The following is a 17,113-nucleotide window of genomic DNA, read 5'->3' on the forward strand; positions in this document are numbered from 1 at the left end:
AGCGCAGGGGAGAGACGGCCGCCCGGAGTTGACAGGTTGGTGCGCACTTCCGGTGTCCTTCTACTGCCGGGGCTGACATCCAGGCGGGGACACGTGAGAACAAGGGGTGAGTGCGCGAGTGGCTGTGGGGCCCCGGGGGCCACTGTGTGACTGGTGCGGGGGAGGGTGACAGTGGGGTCACTGTGTGTGGAGGGGAGGGAGGCTGTTGCACAGGATAACTTGTGTGTTTGTCCTCACATGATGACAGGTCTGCCATTATTCCTTATATCTGCGGCTCTGATATCGTTCTTCAGCCCTGATGTCGCAGGATGTGATTATCGCTCCTTCCTCTTGTGCGTTTTGACTCCAGATTTGGCGTCTGATTTGCTGCACAATTAACTTTCAAAATTTGATTGGTTCTGATCTGGAGAAGTCCGATTCTGGAGAAAGGGAAAACGATCGAAGTTGTAGCGAGGGGTGACACGAGGGTCTGGGTGAGAGGGGACGTGAGGGGCAACGGTAATTGTGTGGATTGAGGGGTGAAGGATGATGGTTGGGGTTCGGATTGGGAAGAGGGTCAGGTTGAGGAGCGATGGCGGGGTTGGGGGTTGAGGAGCGATGGCGGGGTCGGGGGTTGAGGAGCGATGGCGGGGTCGGGGGTTGAGGAGCGATGGCGGGGTCGGGGGTTGAGGAGCGATGGCGGGGTCGGGGGTTGAGGAGCGATGGCGGGGTCGGGGGTTGAGGAGCGGTGGCGGGGGTTGAGGAGCGATGGCGGGGTCGGGGGTTGAGGAGCGGTGGCGGGGGTTGAGGAGCGATAGCGGGGTCGGGGGTTAAGGAGCGATGGCGGGGTCGGGGGTTGAGGAGCGATAGCGGGGTCGGGGGTTGAGGAGCGATGGCGGGGTCGGGGGTTGAGGAGCGGTGGCGGGGTCAAGGGTTGAGGAGCGGTGGCGGGGTCAAGGGTTGAGGAGCGGTGGCGGGGTCGGGGGTTGAGGAGCGGTGGCGGGGTCGGGGGTTGAGGAGCGATGGCGGGGTCGGGGGTTGAGGAGCGGGGTCGGGGGTTGAGAAGCGGTGGCGGGGTCGGGGGTTGAGGAGCGGTGGCGGGGTCGGGGGTTGAGGAGCGATGGTTGGGGGAGGGGGGGGGGTCAGATGTGTCCAGAGGTTATTGGTGAATGCTGGGTGTGGACATAACATTTGGGGTCCGGTCCTCGAATCCTCCAGAGTGCCAGTCTCACAGTCCAGGTGTGAATTCCTGTAGGATCCATGTTACTGTCAGGATAATGCAGCCACTCTCGCACAGATCGTCACTGTAAGCACACCAGCCTCATCAGGCCTGAGATCTATGTAACAATGTATGAAGTTACACTGAAAGCTGCTGACATCTGTTTTGATAGGAATAGTTTCCTTCAGTCATGTGACCAGTGTGAGATGATGTAACCAGCAGCAACTTTGCATTCTTGTCAATACAGTCTGTACTGTAAGGACTAAAGCCAGAGATGAGAGCACTGCCTGCTGCTGTCTCTCCAGACCCCCCCCGCCAGATACAGACGAGAGCACTGCCTGCTGCTGTCTCTCCAGACCCCCCCCGCCAGATACAGACGAGAGCACTGCCTGCTGCTGTCTCTCCAGACCCCCCCCCCCCCCGCCAGATACAGACGAGAGCACTGCCTGCTGCTGTCTCTCCAGACCCCCCCCGCCAGATACAGACGAGAGCACTGCCTGCTGCTGTCTCTCCAGACCCCCCCCCGCCAGATACAGACGAGAGCACTGCCTGCTGCTGTCTCTCCAGACCCCCCCCCCCCGCCAGATACAGACGAGAGCACTGCCTGCTGCTGTCTCTCCAGACCCCCCCCCGCCAGATACAGACGAGAGCACTGCCTGCTGCTGTCTCTCCAGACCCCCCCCGCCAGATACAGACGAGAGCACTGCCTGCTGCTGTCTCTCCAGACCCCCCCCCCGCCAGATACAGACGAGAGCACTGCCTGCTGCTGTCTCTCCAGACCCCCCCCCCGCCAGATACAGACGAGAGCACTGCCTGCTGCTGTCTCTCCAGACCCCCCCCCCCGCCAGATACAGACGAGAGCGCTGCCTGCCGCTGTCTCTCCAGACCCCCCCTCCAGATACAGACGAGAGCACTGCCTGCCGCTGTCTCTCCAGACCCCCCCCCCCGCCAGATACAGACGAGAGCGCTGCCTGCTGCTGTCTCTCCAGACCCCCCCCCGCCAGATACAGACGAGAGCACTGCCTGCTGCTGTCTCTCCAGACCCCCCCCCGCCAGATACAGACGAGAGCACTGCCTGCTGCTGTCTCTCCAGACCCCCCCCCCCCCGCCAGATACAGACGAGAGCGCTGCCTGCTGCTGTCTCTCCAGACCCCCCCCCCCCGCCAGATACAGACGAGAGCACTGTCTGCTGCTGCCTCTCCAGACCCCCCCCCCGCCAGATACAGACGAGAGCACTGCCTGCTGCTGTCTCTCCAGACCCCCCCCCGCCAGATACAGACGAGAGCGCTGCCTGCTGCTGCCTCTCCAGACCCCCCCCCCGCCAGATACAGACGAGAGCACTGCCTGCTGCTGTCTCTCCAGACCCCCCCCCCGCCAGATACAGACGAGAGCGCTGCCTGCTGCTGTCTCTCCAGACCCCCCCCCCGCCAGATACAGACGAGAGCGCTGCCTGCTGCTGTCTCTCCAGACCCCCCCCCCCGCCAGATACAGACGAGAGCGCTGCCTGCTGCTGTCTCTCCAGACCCCCCCCCCCCCCGCCAGATACAGACGAGAGCACTGTCTGCTGCTGCCTCTCCAGACCCCCCCCGCCAGATACAGACGAGAGCGCTGCCTGCTGCTGTCTCTCCAGACCCCCCCCCGCCAGATACAGACGAGAGCACTGCCTGCTGCTGTCTCTCCAGACCCCCCCCCCCCCGCCAGATACAGACGAGAGCACTGTCTGCTGCTGTCTCTCCAGACCCCCCCCCGCCAGATACAGACGAGAGCGCTGCCTGCTGCTGTCTCTCCAGACCCCCCCCGCCAGATACAGACGAGAGCGCTGCCTGCTGCTGTCTCTCCAGACCCCCCCCGCCAGATACAGACGAGAGCGCTGCCTGCTGCTGTCTCTCCAGACCCCCCCCCCCGCCAGATACAGACGAGAGCGCTGCCTGCTGCTGTCTCTCCAGACCCCCCCCCCCCGCCAGATACAGACGAGAGCGCTGCCTGCTGCTGTCTCTCCAGACCCCCCCCCCCCCGCCAGATACAGACGAGAGCGCTGCCTGCTGCTGTCTCTCCAGACCCCCCCCCCCCCCGCCAGATACAGACGAGAGCGCTGCCTGCTGCTGTCTCTCCAGACCCCCCCCCCCCGCCAGATACAGACGAGAGCGCTGCCTGCTGCTGTCTCTCCAGACCCCCCCCCCCCCCGCCAGATACAGACGAGAGCGCTGCCTGCTGCTGTCTCTCCAGACCCCCCCCCCCAGATACAGACGAGAGCGCTGCCTGCTGCTGTCTCTCCAGACCCCCCCCCCCGCCAGATACAGACGAGAGCGCTGCCTGCTGCTGTCTCTCCAGACCCCCCCCCCCGCCAGATACAGACGAGAGCGCTGCCTGCTGCTGTCTCTCCAGACCCCCCCCCCCGCCAGATACAGACGAGAGCGCTGCCTGCTGCCTCTCCAGACCCCCCCCCCGCCAGATACAGACGAGAGCGCTGCCTGCTGCTGTCTCTCCAGACCCCCCCCCCCCGCCAGATACAGACGAGAGCGCTGCCTGCTGCTGTCTCTCCAGACCCCCCCCCCCGCCAGATACAGACGAGAGCGCTGCCTGCTGCCTCTCCAGACCCCCCCCCCCCGCCAGATACAGACGAGAGCGCTGCCTGCTGCTGTCTCTCCAGACCCCCCTCCAGATACACACTAGAGCGCTGCCTGCTGCTGTCTCTCCAGACCCCCCCCTCCAGATACAGACGAGAGCGCTGCCTGCTGCTGTCTCTCCAGACCCCCCCCCCCCGCCAGTGGATGGTGACTCCGTTCTCTCCTCCTGAGGCTTCAGCCCCGTGCTCATCGCCCCCTGCCCTCACCGGTGATGTTTTCGGTGCAGTGTGTCGGAGCAATACTATTCTCTTGTCAGTGATGATGAGTTGGAAGCTGCCGTTTTATGCCCTGTTTTTACCTTCTCTTCAGATCATGGCTCAGAACCTGAAGGATTTTGCCGGTCGTCTGCCCGCCGGGCCCCGGGGTCTAGGGACCGGGCTGAAGCTGCTGCTGGGTGCGGGTGCTGTGGCCTATGCTGTGAGGGAGTCTGTCTTTACAGGTGAGTGTCTCCCCCGAAGCCTCGTACCCCACACAGGCCGTGCGGCCTCTCACCCCTGTCTCTTCCCGCAGTGGAGGGAGGTCACAGAGCCATCTTCTTCAACCGGATCGGGGGGGTGCAGCAGGACACGATCCTCGCCGAGGGGCTTCACTTCAGGTAAAGACACATGGTGTTGGCGTCATCACCCAGCTCATTACCCAGCTCTCCAGAGTCCAGAACGGCAAAACTGCTTAGTCCTGGCCGAGGGGGGTCACCCTGTAATTGCCATCACCCCAGAGGCAAATCTACAAAACATCGGCCTTGAGGACTGGTATTTTACTGATGTAGCAGAGCTGGAACTGTAGTATAAAAAATAAAATCCTTTCTTTTCCCACAATTCCTCGCTACACAATGGGGGTGTAGACTTTTGCAACTTATTTTTTTTTTTTTTTTTTTTTTTTTTTTTTTAAACTTTAAAATGCATTGGAGCAATAAAGTAGAAAAATCTGAAATATCTACCACTGGTTTTTGTCTACAGCTCCTGTGCTCGCCTATGCGTCTTCATGGTCACAGTTGCAAACACCCGTCGATCTTGCGTTACATGTTCCTATACATTTTTCTTTTTTTTTTTTTTTTTTTTTTCCCCAGAATTGTATGAACTGTCATTTTTAATATTCCCCTCTTTATTGCTGTCAGTGAATGAAAAATGTCCTAATGTTCAGAGTCCAAATACATCTCACAGCAGAGGGTTTGTTACAACTGTATCAGTCTTTAGTTAATTCCCTGGGAGTTTAATAATTCTTCATCCCCCAACCCCTGTGGTGATCGTTACAATGTATCAGTCTGGTGCGTCCCCCAGGATTGTCTACACTGGATACAACTGTAGCAGACCCTCAGCTGTGAGGATCAGGACTCCACAGTGTACACAGAAACATATCACCGGATACCAGTGAGACCCGCACAGGAGCTGGTTACTTTCCATTACCCACAGTCATTAGTCACACTGGTGGGGGCACTACAGGTGCCAGCATGTCCAGCTCATAATGTCCAGCTCCTGATTGGTGGAAGACGTCTCGGCAGGGGGAGATTCACCTTTTGTTGATGGTCTTCACTTTGAGGAGCTGTTTTCTGGTTTGTAGTAAGACCTGAGGGTGCAGATATTGCTGACTGTTTCCTCCATGTCCTGTATCGCTGCCTATTGTCTCATATTTTGCAGATTTCCTTGGTTCCAATATCCAATTATCTACGATATCCGAGCAAAACCCCGAAAAATCTCCTCCCCGACAGGGTCCAAAGGTGAGAAGAGTCTGAACAGCTGAGCAATGAACCCAAACATTGCTGGTCCAGAGTCTGCACAGATCGTGCTCTGCCTATTTATGTGAGGTGTCGCCATACTGTAACCTGATCGATAAAATGCCACATTCAGCAGAATAGTGAGTGCAGCTCTGGCTGTAAGTCAGGAACCATACATGATAAATAATGTGCACAGTGACTGCACCAGCAGAATAGTGAGTGCAGCTCTGGAGTATAATACAGGAGGTAACTCAGGATCAGTACAGGGCCAGTAATGTAATGTATGTACACAGTGACTGAACCAGCAGATTAGTGAGTGCAGCTCTGGAGTATAATATAGGATAAGTAATGTATGTACACAGTGACTGCACCAGCAGAATAGTGAGTGCAGCTCTGGAGTATAATACATTATATAAGTCAGGATCAGTACAGGATTAGTATTGTAATGTATGTATACAGTGACTGAACCAGCAGAATAGTGAGTGCAGCTCTGGATGTGACTGAAGTCCAACTTTGGTAATAAAAATGAGCAATGTTCCTGAACATTGCATTGATGCTCGTCTGTGTCCGGCTCGCGGTCCGCAGTCCTGTAGGTGCAGGGTATAATTTTCTGCTCTCCTGCCCCAGATCTGCAGATGGTGAACATCACGCTGCGCGTCCTCTCTCGTCCCATTGCCTCGGAGCTCCCCCAGATGTACCAGCGGCTGGGTCTGGATTACGACGAGCGAGTCCTTCCCTCCATTGTGAATGAAGTCCTGAAGAGCGTGGTGGCCAAATTCAATGCATCGCAGCTCATCACACAGAGGGCACAGGTAATGCCCCCGGCCGAGGGGTGTGGGGGGCTGGGGATACCTGAGGAGGGTTATCTGGGGATTAAGTCCTCCATGCACATCAGATAATGGCCACCTGAACACCCTGGTCTCAGAAAACTATCTTTTGTGTATAGGGGGCTCCTGACTGTCCCCCCTATGGTCAGTTGAATTAATCCTTAGTTAGGCCCCCTTCACATGCACGTGTTACATGTGGGATCGTGTTGTTTTTTTTTTTTTTTCTTCCAGATACAACAGTACCCATTAAAACATAAGCTATTCACATGTCCTATTTTCTGGCAGCACAGATAAGGGCCAATACAAGTCTATGGATCTGTGCAAAACATTGATGGCATCAGTGTACAATCCATGTGCTTAACATTAGAAGTATAGGGGACCCCCCCCCCCTCCCAATACATTACATTTGGATTTTACCCTTTCCTCAGGTCTCTCTCCTGATCCGTCGGGAGCTGACAGATCGAGCTAAAGATTTCAGTTTGATCCTTGATGACGTGGCCATCACCGAACTGAGCTTCAGCAGAGAATACACGGCGGCTGTGGAGTCCAAGCAAGTGGGTAAGTGACCGCCGCACTGAAATTATTTTATGGAAAGCTTCTTACCCCGCCTGCTTTTCCTGGTCACTGGGTTATATATTTCTCACCACTAGAGGGAGCTCCCGGCACATGAATGTCTTCAGCTGTCACCAGTCTGTGCTGTGAGCTCCCCCTAGTGGCTGTTGCAAGCACTCTGCATTATATCAGTTGATATTATAGCAGGGGATTTGGAGCAGCGCTGCTCCGGACAACCCAGTGATGCTATTGCGTCCAGAATTAAAGTTTTTCCCAATCTCACTGATGGCTGCTTTCAAGCTTCAATTATTGACTCATTTGTATCTCTCGCCCACAGCTCAGCAGGAGGCTCAGAGAGCCCAGTTTTTGGTAGAGAAAGCGAAGCAGGACCAGAAGCAGAAGATTGTCCAGGCGGAGGGAGAAGCCACCGCTGCCAAGATGATATCCTTCCCAGCCAGACCTCAATACCCCCCGGGACATTGCCAGTAGTGGAGGGAATAGGTGACCTCGGGTATGGAGGGATGGGATAATTTATAATGGCCGTCATCATAGTCTTTTTCCTTGACTGCCACTTACATTGGTGATGCCCTCGGTAAAAATCCCGGCTACTTGAAACTAAGGAGGATCCGGGCGGCTCAGAGTATAGCGAAGACGGTGAGTGGATGTGTAGTGTGAGGATGACTAGGTCTGTGCCAGCACGGGGTGTAATGGAGGAGGGCGACGACCACCTCTAAGGGTAATTCCTGTTCTTCTGCATCTCACAGATCGCAACGTCGCAGAACCGTGTATATCTGAACGCCGACAGTCTCGTCCTCAACCTCCAGGACGACGCGTTCACCAGGTGAGGAAGACTCAGATAGAAAGTTGCCTAACCCCCCCCCCCCCCCAAATATGACTCCTCAGAATTGGTGATTGGAACTGGAGCAACATGAAGAAACCACACACAATATGGCCGCCGGATATAATGGGGTCTGACGGGTCTCACTAAATGCGGCTCCCTGCAGGGCAGAGATATTGGGTCGTTTGTGGTAGTTTTGTTACAAAAATATCACGAGTTTTTATTAAATTTCCTCCTGTAAATCCTTAGTATTTGCCTTCCCCGACAATCCGACTTCAGACATGATTGTGTTTATTACATTTGCTGATTATTTTTATTTATTTTTTTTTTTTCTGCTTTTGTTCCCTTGGACAACGTGGATCCTGCAGAGGAAGGTAAGTTTTGTTTCTTGGATATTTCACTATTTATTATTTTATATAATTTATTTTATTTTTTTTTAATTACAATTCTGTTCCGTGTTATCAGCTTATAGCAGACAAGAAAATGCAAAAACCTCTTCACTTTTTAAGAAACTCAAGTCCTGCCATTTGATACAGGGATGAAAATTGGAGGACAGGAGTCATGAAGTGCAAAAGATATTAAGTGCAACACACCAACAATGTATATATAAAAGCGGAAAAACATCATAAAACAGGACTAAAAATTTGCAGCACTGATAATGGTTACACCGTTTTTACAAAGATCAAAAACTCAGTAACATATTGGTGACCCCCAACTCTTAAGGGAAAATAAGATAATACACCTTGGGCTGGAGATAATCTATACCAGGTAAGAAAATCATATAGTTCATCAAATACTCTGCTCTTCTCCCTCCCTGAGGAAGCCAGGTTTGGATGCACCATATCCGAACAAGCGAAACGTACGTCGGTGGGTGATGGGGGAGACGTATACACTGGTCACTTTGGCTGCATTGGCCACTTTAAATTCTGGATGGCTTGACCTTTGATATGGGGAGTTTTTCTTGGGTCTCTATATGGAGTATTTGATGAACGATATGACTTTCTTACCTGGTATATATTATCTCCAGCCCAAGGTGTATTATCTTATTTTCCCTTAAGAGTTGGGGTCACCAATATGTTACTGATTTTATTTGATCTTTGTAAAAACTAACCATTATCAGTGCTGCCACTTTAGTCCTGTTTTATGGTGTTTCTTTTTTTTTTCCTGGTTTTATATTTACACTAGCTGTACTACCTGGCTTCGCCCGGGTTAATAACTGCTGCCCAGGATAGTAACTGTCTCTTTCTCTCCCTCTGTATATCTCTCTCTATCTCTCTCTGTCTCTTTCCTTGTCTGTCTCTTTTCCTCTGTTTCCATGTCTCTTTCCCTCTGTCACTTTCCCTGTGTCTGTCTCTTTTTCTGTCTTTGTCTGTCTGTCTCTTTCCCTCTCTTTCCCTGTCAGTCTGTCTTTGTCTGTCTCTTTGTGTCTGTCTCTTACCCTGTCTGTGTCCACCTCTTTCCCTAGCTGCATTGTGACACGCCAACATTCTATATAAGGGCGTGGCCGCGCATTCTTCTGAAGTTCTGGCTGCACTGTGGCTCCCAGCTCCATTCGCTTTAATGGAGGCAGGTTTTTTGGTAAAGCGCGGGGTTAAAATTTGCCCTCAAAACATAGCCTATGACTCTTTCTGGGTCCAGAAGTGTGAGTGTGTAAAAGTTTGTGGCTGTAGCTGCGACGGTGCAGACACACTCTGCTTTATATATTAGATTGTTGGTGTGTTGCACTTCATGACTCTTGTCCTCCAATTTTCATGTTTGCACTTTTAGTCTGTGCTGATGGTCGAGTGACCAACTCCGGTTCAGAACCTGTGATAATGTTATATAATGCTGTCAAAGGGTTTCTGATAATACATTTGATACAGGGGTATACACTGGCTCATGCAAAAGCTCCACATTGTGTAATAGTGTGGAGGAGAGTTTTGCAAGTAGCTGCGTGATGATTTTTTGATTGGCGCTGATGTTTGTCTCTCTGCAGTGACAGCCTCATAACACAGAAAGGAAAGAAATGATGAAGACCCCGACCAACGCTGCCCCCTGTAATTCTCCTCCCCTCCCCCGTCTCTGCAGTACGATCCCTGCTGGCCCCGTGGAGCTGGACACGTGCCGCGCTGAACTCTTCGTAGTGGACTGTGTCCCCGGCAGGGAGGGTGCAATGAAGTGTGAACTTTATATAAAAAAAATCTTCTGATCCGCTGCTGTTTGTGGTTTTGTTTTTTCCTCCCGTTGTGGCTGCAGCGACCCTGTGATCTGTATGTCGCATACGCTGTCAAATTTTGTTCCCAATCTAAATGTAAAAGTTCTGATTAATACTGCAGCCTAAAACTTGGAAGGAGACGTCTCCCTTATCACGGTCCCGTGCCTCTGACTCGTCTGGGGCGGCCATTCTCTCTCCAGGCTCTTTTTGCTGTCTTAGGCTATGTTCGCACGTTGCGTTTTTTTCCGCGTTTCTGCAGCGTTTTTAGCAGCAGCGTTTTTGCGCTAAAACGCATGCGTTTTTGATTGCCAGCAAAGTCTATGGGAAAAGCAGAAATCCTGTCTGCACTTTGCTTTTTTTTCAGCAGCGTTTAATTTGCATATTTGTGGTCAAAAACCATGCTGAAAAAGAAGCAGCATGTCAGTTGTTTTTGCCATTTCTGCAGCATTTCCTTAACATTGGAGTCAATGAGAAATGGCAAAACGCAACCAAAATTACAATTCCTGCGTTTTTCATGCTTTTTACCTGCTTTTCCACTGCGTTTTTGGCTCCAAAAACGCATGCTTTTCTGGACAAAATTTAATGGGTTCTAATGTTTCTTTACACACACACAATAACCGAAAATTTAAATGTTAAAAAATTATAAACTTCACCTATTTTTGTGATTAAAATGTGCATAACCACTATTTTTTCATTAAAATTGATAATTTTCCATATAGTTGTATTAAAAGTTAATTTTATCCTTTTTTTTTTCTTTTTTCATTCTTTTTGACTAATTCAACTTTATTTCTCAGTGTCTTGATCTCAAACGCATCTGCAGAAACGCAGGTGAAAACGCAGGTAAAAAGCGCTAAAAACGCACTAAACTCGGTAAAACCGCATGTGTTTTTAGCGCTAAAAAATGGTCAAAAGCCATTTGGTCAAAAACCAAGGGAAGGAAAACGTGCAGAATAAACTGCAGGTACTCCGACGCAACGTGCGCACATAGCCTTAATCAGATTTTTAGATCTTTGGATTTTCCAGACCGTTACCCCCTTGGGCCAATTCTTAGCAGGTGGCTCACCTCATCCTAGGGTACGTACAAAAGCAGGAACAGAATTTCTAGGGTGGACTTATTTCAAAAGGGTTTCTTCTTCTAGAGCACATTGTTCCCTCCCGAAGGGCACTGTGCTTCTGCAAAGAGCTGATCGAACGGCTAATAATCCGGGGCCGGCGGATCACTGACAGATTTTAAAAAAGAATCCGGTGCCCATATATAAGTGAATGGGGACCGGAATCCGGAGGTTAGAAACGTTTGTGGAGGGGCTAGGAGCGAGCGCGGTATACTCACCAAGGCGCTGTCATGGCGGCACACTCTTTCCGGGTCAAGCTGTTACCTTCTGGAGCCGACCATTCAATATTCATGGTTTTCCCCCTCCCACCAGCGTGTGTTGGTTGCAGCTAGACACGCCCCCATCCTGAGTGGCAGCTAACTGCAGCCAATCACAGGCGCCAGGGTGGGTGGGGAAAGCAGTGCACTGTCTGTCAGTTCACGGTGGTAAACACTCGGCAGCACAGTTAGGCTATGTGCGCACGTTGCGTCGGAGTACCTGCAGTTTATTCTGCACGTTTTCCTTCCCTTGGCTTTTGACCATTTTTTAGCGCTAAAAACTCATGCGTATTTACTGCGTTTTTAGTGAGTTTTCAGCGCTTTTTGCCTGCTTTTTCACCTGAATTTCTGCAGATCAAGACACTGAGACATAAAGATGGAATAGTCAAAAAGAATGAAAAAAGAGAAAAAAAGGATAAAATTAACTTTTAATAAAACTATATGGAAAATTATCAATTTTAATGAAATGGCGGTTATGCACATTTTGACAGAAAAATGGGTAAAGTTTATTATTTTTTACATAGTTACTTAGGTTGAAAAAAGACCTAGGTCCATCTAGTTCAACCTTCCTCCACCAGTTCTACATTTAGTCACGAAGTCATTTATAACCAACAATGTTGTGTAGTGAGGAAATCATCCAGCCCTGATATAAAAGCTGTTATAGTATCTGCCATTACTACCTCTTGTGGTCGGCATTCCACAGTCTGACCGCTCTAACTGTAAAGAACCCTTTCCTATTTAGCTGTTGGAATCGCTTTTCTTCCACTCGCAGTGAGTGCCCCAGCATTTAAATTTTCGGTTATTGTGTGTGTGTGTGTGTGTAAAGGAACATTATAACCCTTTAATTTTTGTCCAGAAAAGCATGCGTTTTTGAAGCCAAAAACTCAGTGGAAAAGCAGGTAAAAAGCATGAAAAACGCAGGAATTGTGCTTTGGGTTGCATTTTGCCATTTCTCATTGACTCCAATGTTAAGGAAACGCTGCAGAAATGGCAAAAACAACTGACATGCTGCTTCTTTTTCAGCATGGTTTTTGACCCAAAATATGCAAATTAAACACTGCAGAAAAAAAAAGCAAAGTGCAGACAGGATTTCAGCTTTTCCCATAGACTTTGCTGGAAAACAAACGCATGCGTTTTAGCGCAAAAACGCTGCAGCTAAAAACGCTGCAGAAACGCGTGAAAAAACGCAACGTGTGAACATAGCCTTATAGCGCTCGGCTACAGCCTCAGCTCTCGCGCTGTATCTGTGCTGTGTATACAGTGACCAGAGTCACACATGCGAGGGTGCCGGGTGCTGCCATGGCAGACCCGCGTGAGCCCCTCGCATTTGTGATTCCAGTGAAAGTAAAAAAAAAAAACACAAAAAAACGTGCAGTTCCCCCTATTTTCATCCCCAGCCAAGATAATGCTGGCTGGGGGCTGGTACATCCTCAGCCTGCAGCAGTCCGGTAGAGCCGCATCTGTTACATGCGACCATACCCCATATCGGTGTGCGCTACTGGCTCTTCCCGCTGGCGTGATGCGGTGCCAGTCGGGGTAATAGCAGGGGTTAATAGCGGCGCATGGCTGCTGCTAAGCCTTAGCTTTGTGTGATGGCACAGGCGTCTGTCAGATACCTGCATCACACTAACCTGTGACAGTAAATAAACAAGACAGAGAAAAATCCTTTTTTCCCCTCACCCATGACAGCACCACGTGATTATATGGGTGCTGTCATGGGTTCTGGAAAAACCGGCTACCGGTAAGTAACCGAGGTGTTTTCCCCTCACCCATGACAGCACCCATATAATCACGTGGTGCTGTCATGGGTTCTGGAAAAATCGGCTACCGTTAAGTAACCGAGGTGTATTTGGAATAAAATACAAACATCCCCTCTTTATTAACCCCAAACAAACCCTGCAGCTTCGACGTAATCCACAGGAGCAGTCACACGCCGCTTCAGCTCTGCTACATCTGAATATCACAGAGAGCGGCATAACCGACCGCTGTCTGTGAGCTCCAGAGAATGAATGAGCTGTATATTGAGCGGTGACGTCACTCAGGTCATTTGCGGTCACAGCTGGAGGTTCCCACGGTCCTTCATCTGTGATCGCAGGTAACCTGACCTCAGGTGGAGGTCACTGAGTTCAGACCTGCATCTCCTAGCAGAAAAAGTGCAGTTTTCTTTGTCGCTCCATTGGGAGACCCAGACAATTGGGTGTATAGCTTCTGCCTCCGGAGGCCACACAAAGTATTACACTTTAAAAAGTGTAACCCCTCCCCTCTGCCTATACACCCTCCCGTGCATCACGGGCTCATCAGTTTTATGCTTTGTGTTGAAGGAGGCAGACATGCACTCATGCTCCCATTTTAGTCAGCAGCAGCTGCTGATTTTATCGGATGGAAGAAAAGAGGGCCCCTCACAGGGCTCCCGGCATGCTCCCTTCTCACCCCACTGAGTCGGCGGTGTTGTTAAGGTTGAGGTACCCATTGCGGCTACACAGGCAGGAGCCACATGCCGTTTTCCTTCCCCATCCCTTAGGGGCTCTGGGAGAAGTGGGATCCTATCCGGTCATCCAGGCACTGGGACCGGGCTCCCTCCGCAGCCCCTGAGGGAATCTGACGGACAGGAGACTGAGTATCATCAGGGACAGGGCCCTGCATCTACAGGTACTCTGTGTCCCCTTGGGGACGGTGCATAGAGCACCTGGACCTCAGACGCTGCAGCGACTGCAGTGATTGGTATGACGCCGGGACTACTGCGCCGACCGCGCCTGCTCGCCGGCCGCGGTTTTAACTTTAGTCCCCGGCTTTTGCGGCCTAGTGCCTTAAACTCCCGCCCCCGGCCCTGCCAGTCAGGGGGTAGGGCGGGACGGTCGGTCGGACGCCGACAGTGAGGGCTGGAGCACACTTGGCTGTCCTCCGCCCCCCTCACTATTCACTCTATGGCACAGATCCCCGCACAGGTACTCAGTGTCCCCTTAGGGACGGTGCATGGAGCACCTTGGACTTAGACTTGGCAGCGATTGCGGGGTTGGTACGGGACTACCGCGCCGACCGTGCCTGCTGGCCGGCCGCGGTTTTCAACTTTAGCCCCCGGCTTTTGCGGCCTAGTGCCTTAAACTCCCGGACCTGGCAGTCAGGGGGAAGGGCGGGACGGTCGGGCGGACGCCGACAGTGAGGGCTGGAGCAGATTGGGCTGTCCTCTGCCCCCCTCACTAATCACTCTACGGCACAGATCCCCGCATAGGTACTCAGTGTCCCCTCGGGGACGGTGCATGGAGCACCTTGGCCCCAGACTTGGCGGCGACTGCGGGGGTAGTACGGGACTACCGCACCGACCGCGCCTGCTGGCCGGCCGAGGTTTTTAACTTTAGCCCCCGGCTTTTGCGGCCTAGTGCCTTAAACTCCCGCCCCCGGACCTGCCAGTCAGGGGGAGGGGCGGGACGGTCGGTCTGACGCCGACAGTGAGGGCTGGAGCACACTTGGCTGTCCTCCGCCCCCCTCACTTTTCACTCCGGGACTCCAGATTCCCGCACTTTTGGGGTTACGCCCACGGCCCCCTCTTCCCCTGTAAACGCCGACAGCCATGTTTTTAAGCAGCACACACTGCTTGAGCGGTCGGTAAGCCAGGTGGCTTCTTCCCATCGGGCTGGGCCCCCTAGAGTGCTGAACTGTATATATATATATATATATATATAAATATTATATGCATCTTCACAGTTCGGCGGTACATACTCAGTGATCACTGTGAGCATTGCTCGGGCCATGTGGCACTCGCTCAGCGGAGCCTGGGGCACTGGTTGGACTCGGCCCGGGTAGAACCGCCGGCTACCCCTGTCCAGACGGCAGGGACAGAGTTTGCAGCTTTTGCTGAAAAACTCTCTGAGTCACTTTCACATTCCAGGGCTCAGTCTATGGACATATGGTCTTCTAAGATACTAGAAGCTTGCAGCCCAGACCGGACCCTTACACAGGCCCCGGGCACTGCGGGATCGCTCACAGGCCCCGCTCGGTCCGCGACGCAGCGGGCTCCTGGGGGGACCTCTAGTTATTACGTGGGGGACTCCGGCACGGACTGCAGTCCCAGACCGGCTAAGCGGGCTTGCTTAGAATCTTCCCCGACTTCATCAAGAGTCTCAGCTTGAGGACTCTCTAGAGGATGAGGCGGAGGTCGCAGCCCAGGACTCTGTCCGGACGTGGCTCTCAATGCTTCAGAGATGCTGTCCAGAAGCACACCTTCCCGGACAAGCGTTTTACTAAACGCATTAATAACACACGTTATCCCTTCCCCTCTGACGTGGTTAAGGGTTGGGCTCAGTGTTCCAAGGTGGCCCTCCAGTCTCTAGACGGGCGGCTAGATCCGTAGTAGCAGTGGCTGACGGTTCAACGCTCAAGAATGCCACGGACAGGCAGATAGAGCTCCTAATGAATTCCATCTATGAAGCCATAGGCGCGTCCGTTGCCCCAGCCTTTGCAGCAGTGTGGGCACTCCAGGCTATCTCAGCTGCTCTGTCTGAGATTAATGCGGTCATACTCTGCTCCGCAATTAGCGTCTTCGACGTCCCAGGCGTCGGTATTTTCATCCTACGCCATGAATGCTGTCCTGGACTCGGCTTGCCGTACAGCGGTAGCATCCGCCAATCCGGTGGCAGTCCGCAGGGCCATGTGGCTACGAGAATGGAAGGCAGTCTCTGCTTCCAAGAAGCTCTTGTCCGGTTTGCCATTTTCTGGCGACCGATGGTTTGGCGCACAATTGGATGAATCGATTGAGCATTCCAAAGGAATGGACTCGTGCTTACCCAGCCCATACCAAAGAGACCTTAGCACCCTCAGCTAGGTCCCCATCTCATCGTCCAACAGGCTACAGAAGAGCCAGAGAAACTCTTCTGCATGGCGGTCCAGGTCAGGGGAGCGGTCTCCACATGTCCAAGACCGTTGGATGAGAGACATTCTGTCTCACGGTTACAGGATAGAGATCAGTTCTCGTCCTCCGACTCGCAACATCTCCACCCTCCGAGCGAGCTGATGCACGTTTTCAGGCGGTGAACACTCTGAAGGCAGGAGGAGTTGCGTTACCCGTTCCCCTTCAAGAACGTAGTCGCGGTTTCTTTGTCGCTCTATTGGGAGACCCAGACAATTGGGTGTATAGCTAGTGCCTCCGGAGGCCACACAAAGTATTACACTTAAAAGTGTAAGGCCCCTCCCCTTCTGGCTATACACCCCCCGTGGGATCACGGGTTCCTCAGTTTTCAAGCTTTGTGCGAAGGAGGCTGACATCCACGCATAGCTCCACTGTTTAGTCAGCAGCAGCTGCTGACTATGTCGGATGGAAGAAAAGAGGGCCCATACTTGGGTCCCCAGCATGCTCCCTTCTCACCCCACTTTTGTCGGCGGTGTTTGTTAAGGTTGAGGTACCCATTGCGGGTACGGAGGCTGGAGCCCACATGCTGCTTTCCTTCCCCATCCCCTTAGGGCTCTGGGTGAAGTGGGATCTTACCGGTCTCCAGGCACTGAGGCCGAGCTCCATCCACAGCCCCTGGGATCTGCTGGACATGGAGCTGAGTATCGTCAGGGACATGGCCCTGCTACATAAAGGTACTCTGTGTCCCCGTGCAAATCGCGCACACACACACACCAGCATTGCTGGGTGTGTTAGTGCGCCGGGGACAACAGCGCGCTTGTGCCACACTATCTTCAGCTAGCTGAAGGAGTTAATGCTTTGGAAACGGTCGCGCCGGCCGCTGCTGTCAGTTTTAACTGCGGCGTGGCTGGGACTTGTGGTGCGCCGGGGACTTCCGCGCTGGCCGTGCATATT

The 17,113-nt window shown here is 52.5% G+C and overlaps 1 protein-coding gene across 2 annotated transcripts; it reads left to right on the top strand.

Moving 5' to 3' along the window:
* Positions 1-13: 13 nt before the first annotated feature.
* On the top strand, positions 14-7,760 carry PHB2 (prohibitin 2). Of its 2 annotated transcripts, none has more exons than XM_075348284.1 (9): positions 14-35; positions 4,135-4,264; positions 4,336-4,420; positions 5,460-5,539; positions 6,164-6,348; positions 6,792-6,921; positions 7,253-7,356; positions 7,492-7,569; positions 7,680-7,760. In XM_075348284.1, exons 2-9 carry the CDS (start codon positions 4,138-4,140, stop codon positions 7,758-7,760), a joined length of 870 nt encoding a protein of 289 aa, XP_075204399.1. In that variant the 5' UTR covers positions 14-35; positions 4,135-4,137. The 2 variants fall into 2 exon arrangements, with proteins under 2 accessions (XP_075204399.1, XP_075204398.1); XM_075348283.1 differs by having other exon boundaries at positions 21-106.
* The last annotated feature ends 9,353 nt before the right edge of the window (positions 7,761-17,113 follow it).

Source organism: Anomaloglossus baeobatrachus, chromosome 5 (genome assembly GCF_048569485.1).
Source record: "Anomaloglossus baeobatrachus isolate aAnoBae1 chromosome 5, aAnoBae1.hap1, whole genome shotgun sequence".
In the NCBI taxonomy this organism is placed as follows: Eukaryota; Metazoa; Chordata; class Amphibia; order Anura; family Aromobatidae; genus Anomaloglossus; species Anomaloglossus baeobatrachus.

What these genes read in the sequence shown, in the direction of transcription:
- PHB2 (XM_075348284.1), top strand. Translation starts at nt 4,138, where the DNA reads ATGGCTCAGAACCTGAAGGATTTTGCCGGTCGTCTGCCCGCCGGGCCC. An exon ending in CTCCCCGACAGGGTCCAAAG is followed by an intron (nt 5,540 to 6,163) that starts GTGAGAAGAGTC and finishes CTCCTGCCCCAG; the next exon opens with ATCTGCAGATGGTGAACATC. An exon ending in CTCAGAGTATAGCGAAGACG is followed by an intron (nt 7,570 to 7,679) that starts GTGAGTGGATGT and finishes TGCATCTCACAG; the next exon opens with ATCGCAACGTCGCAGAACCG.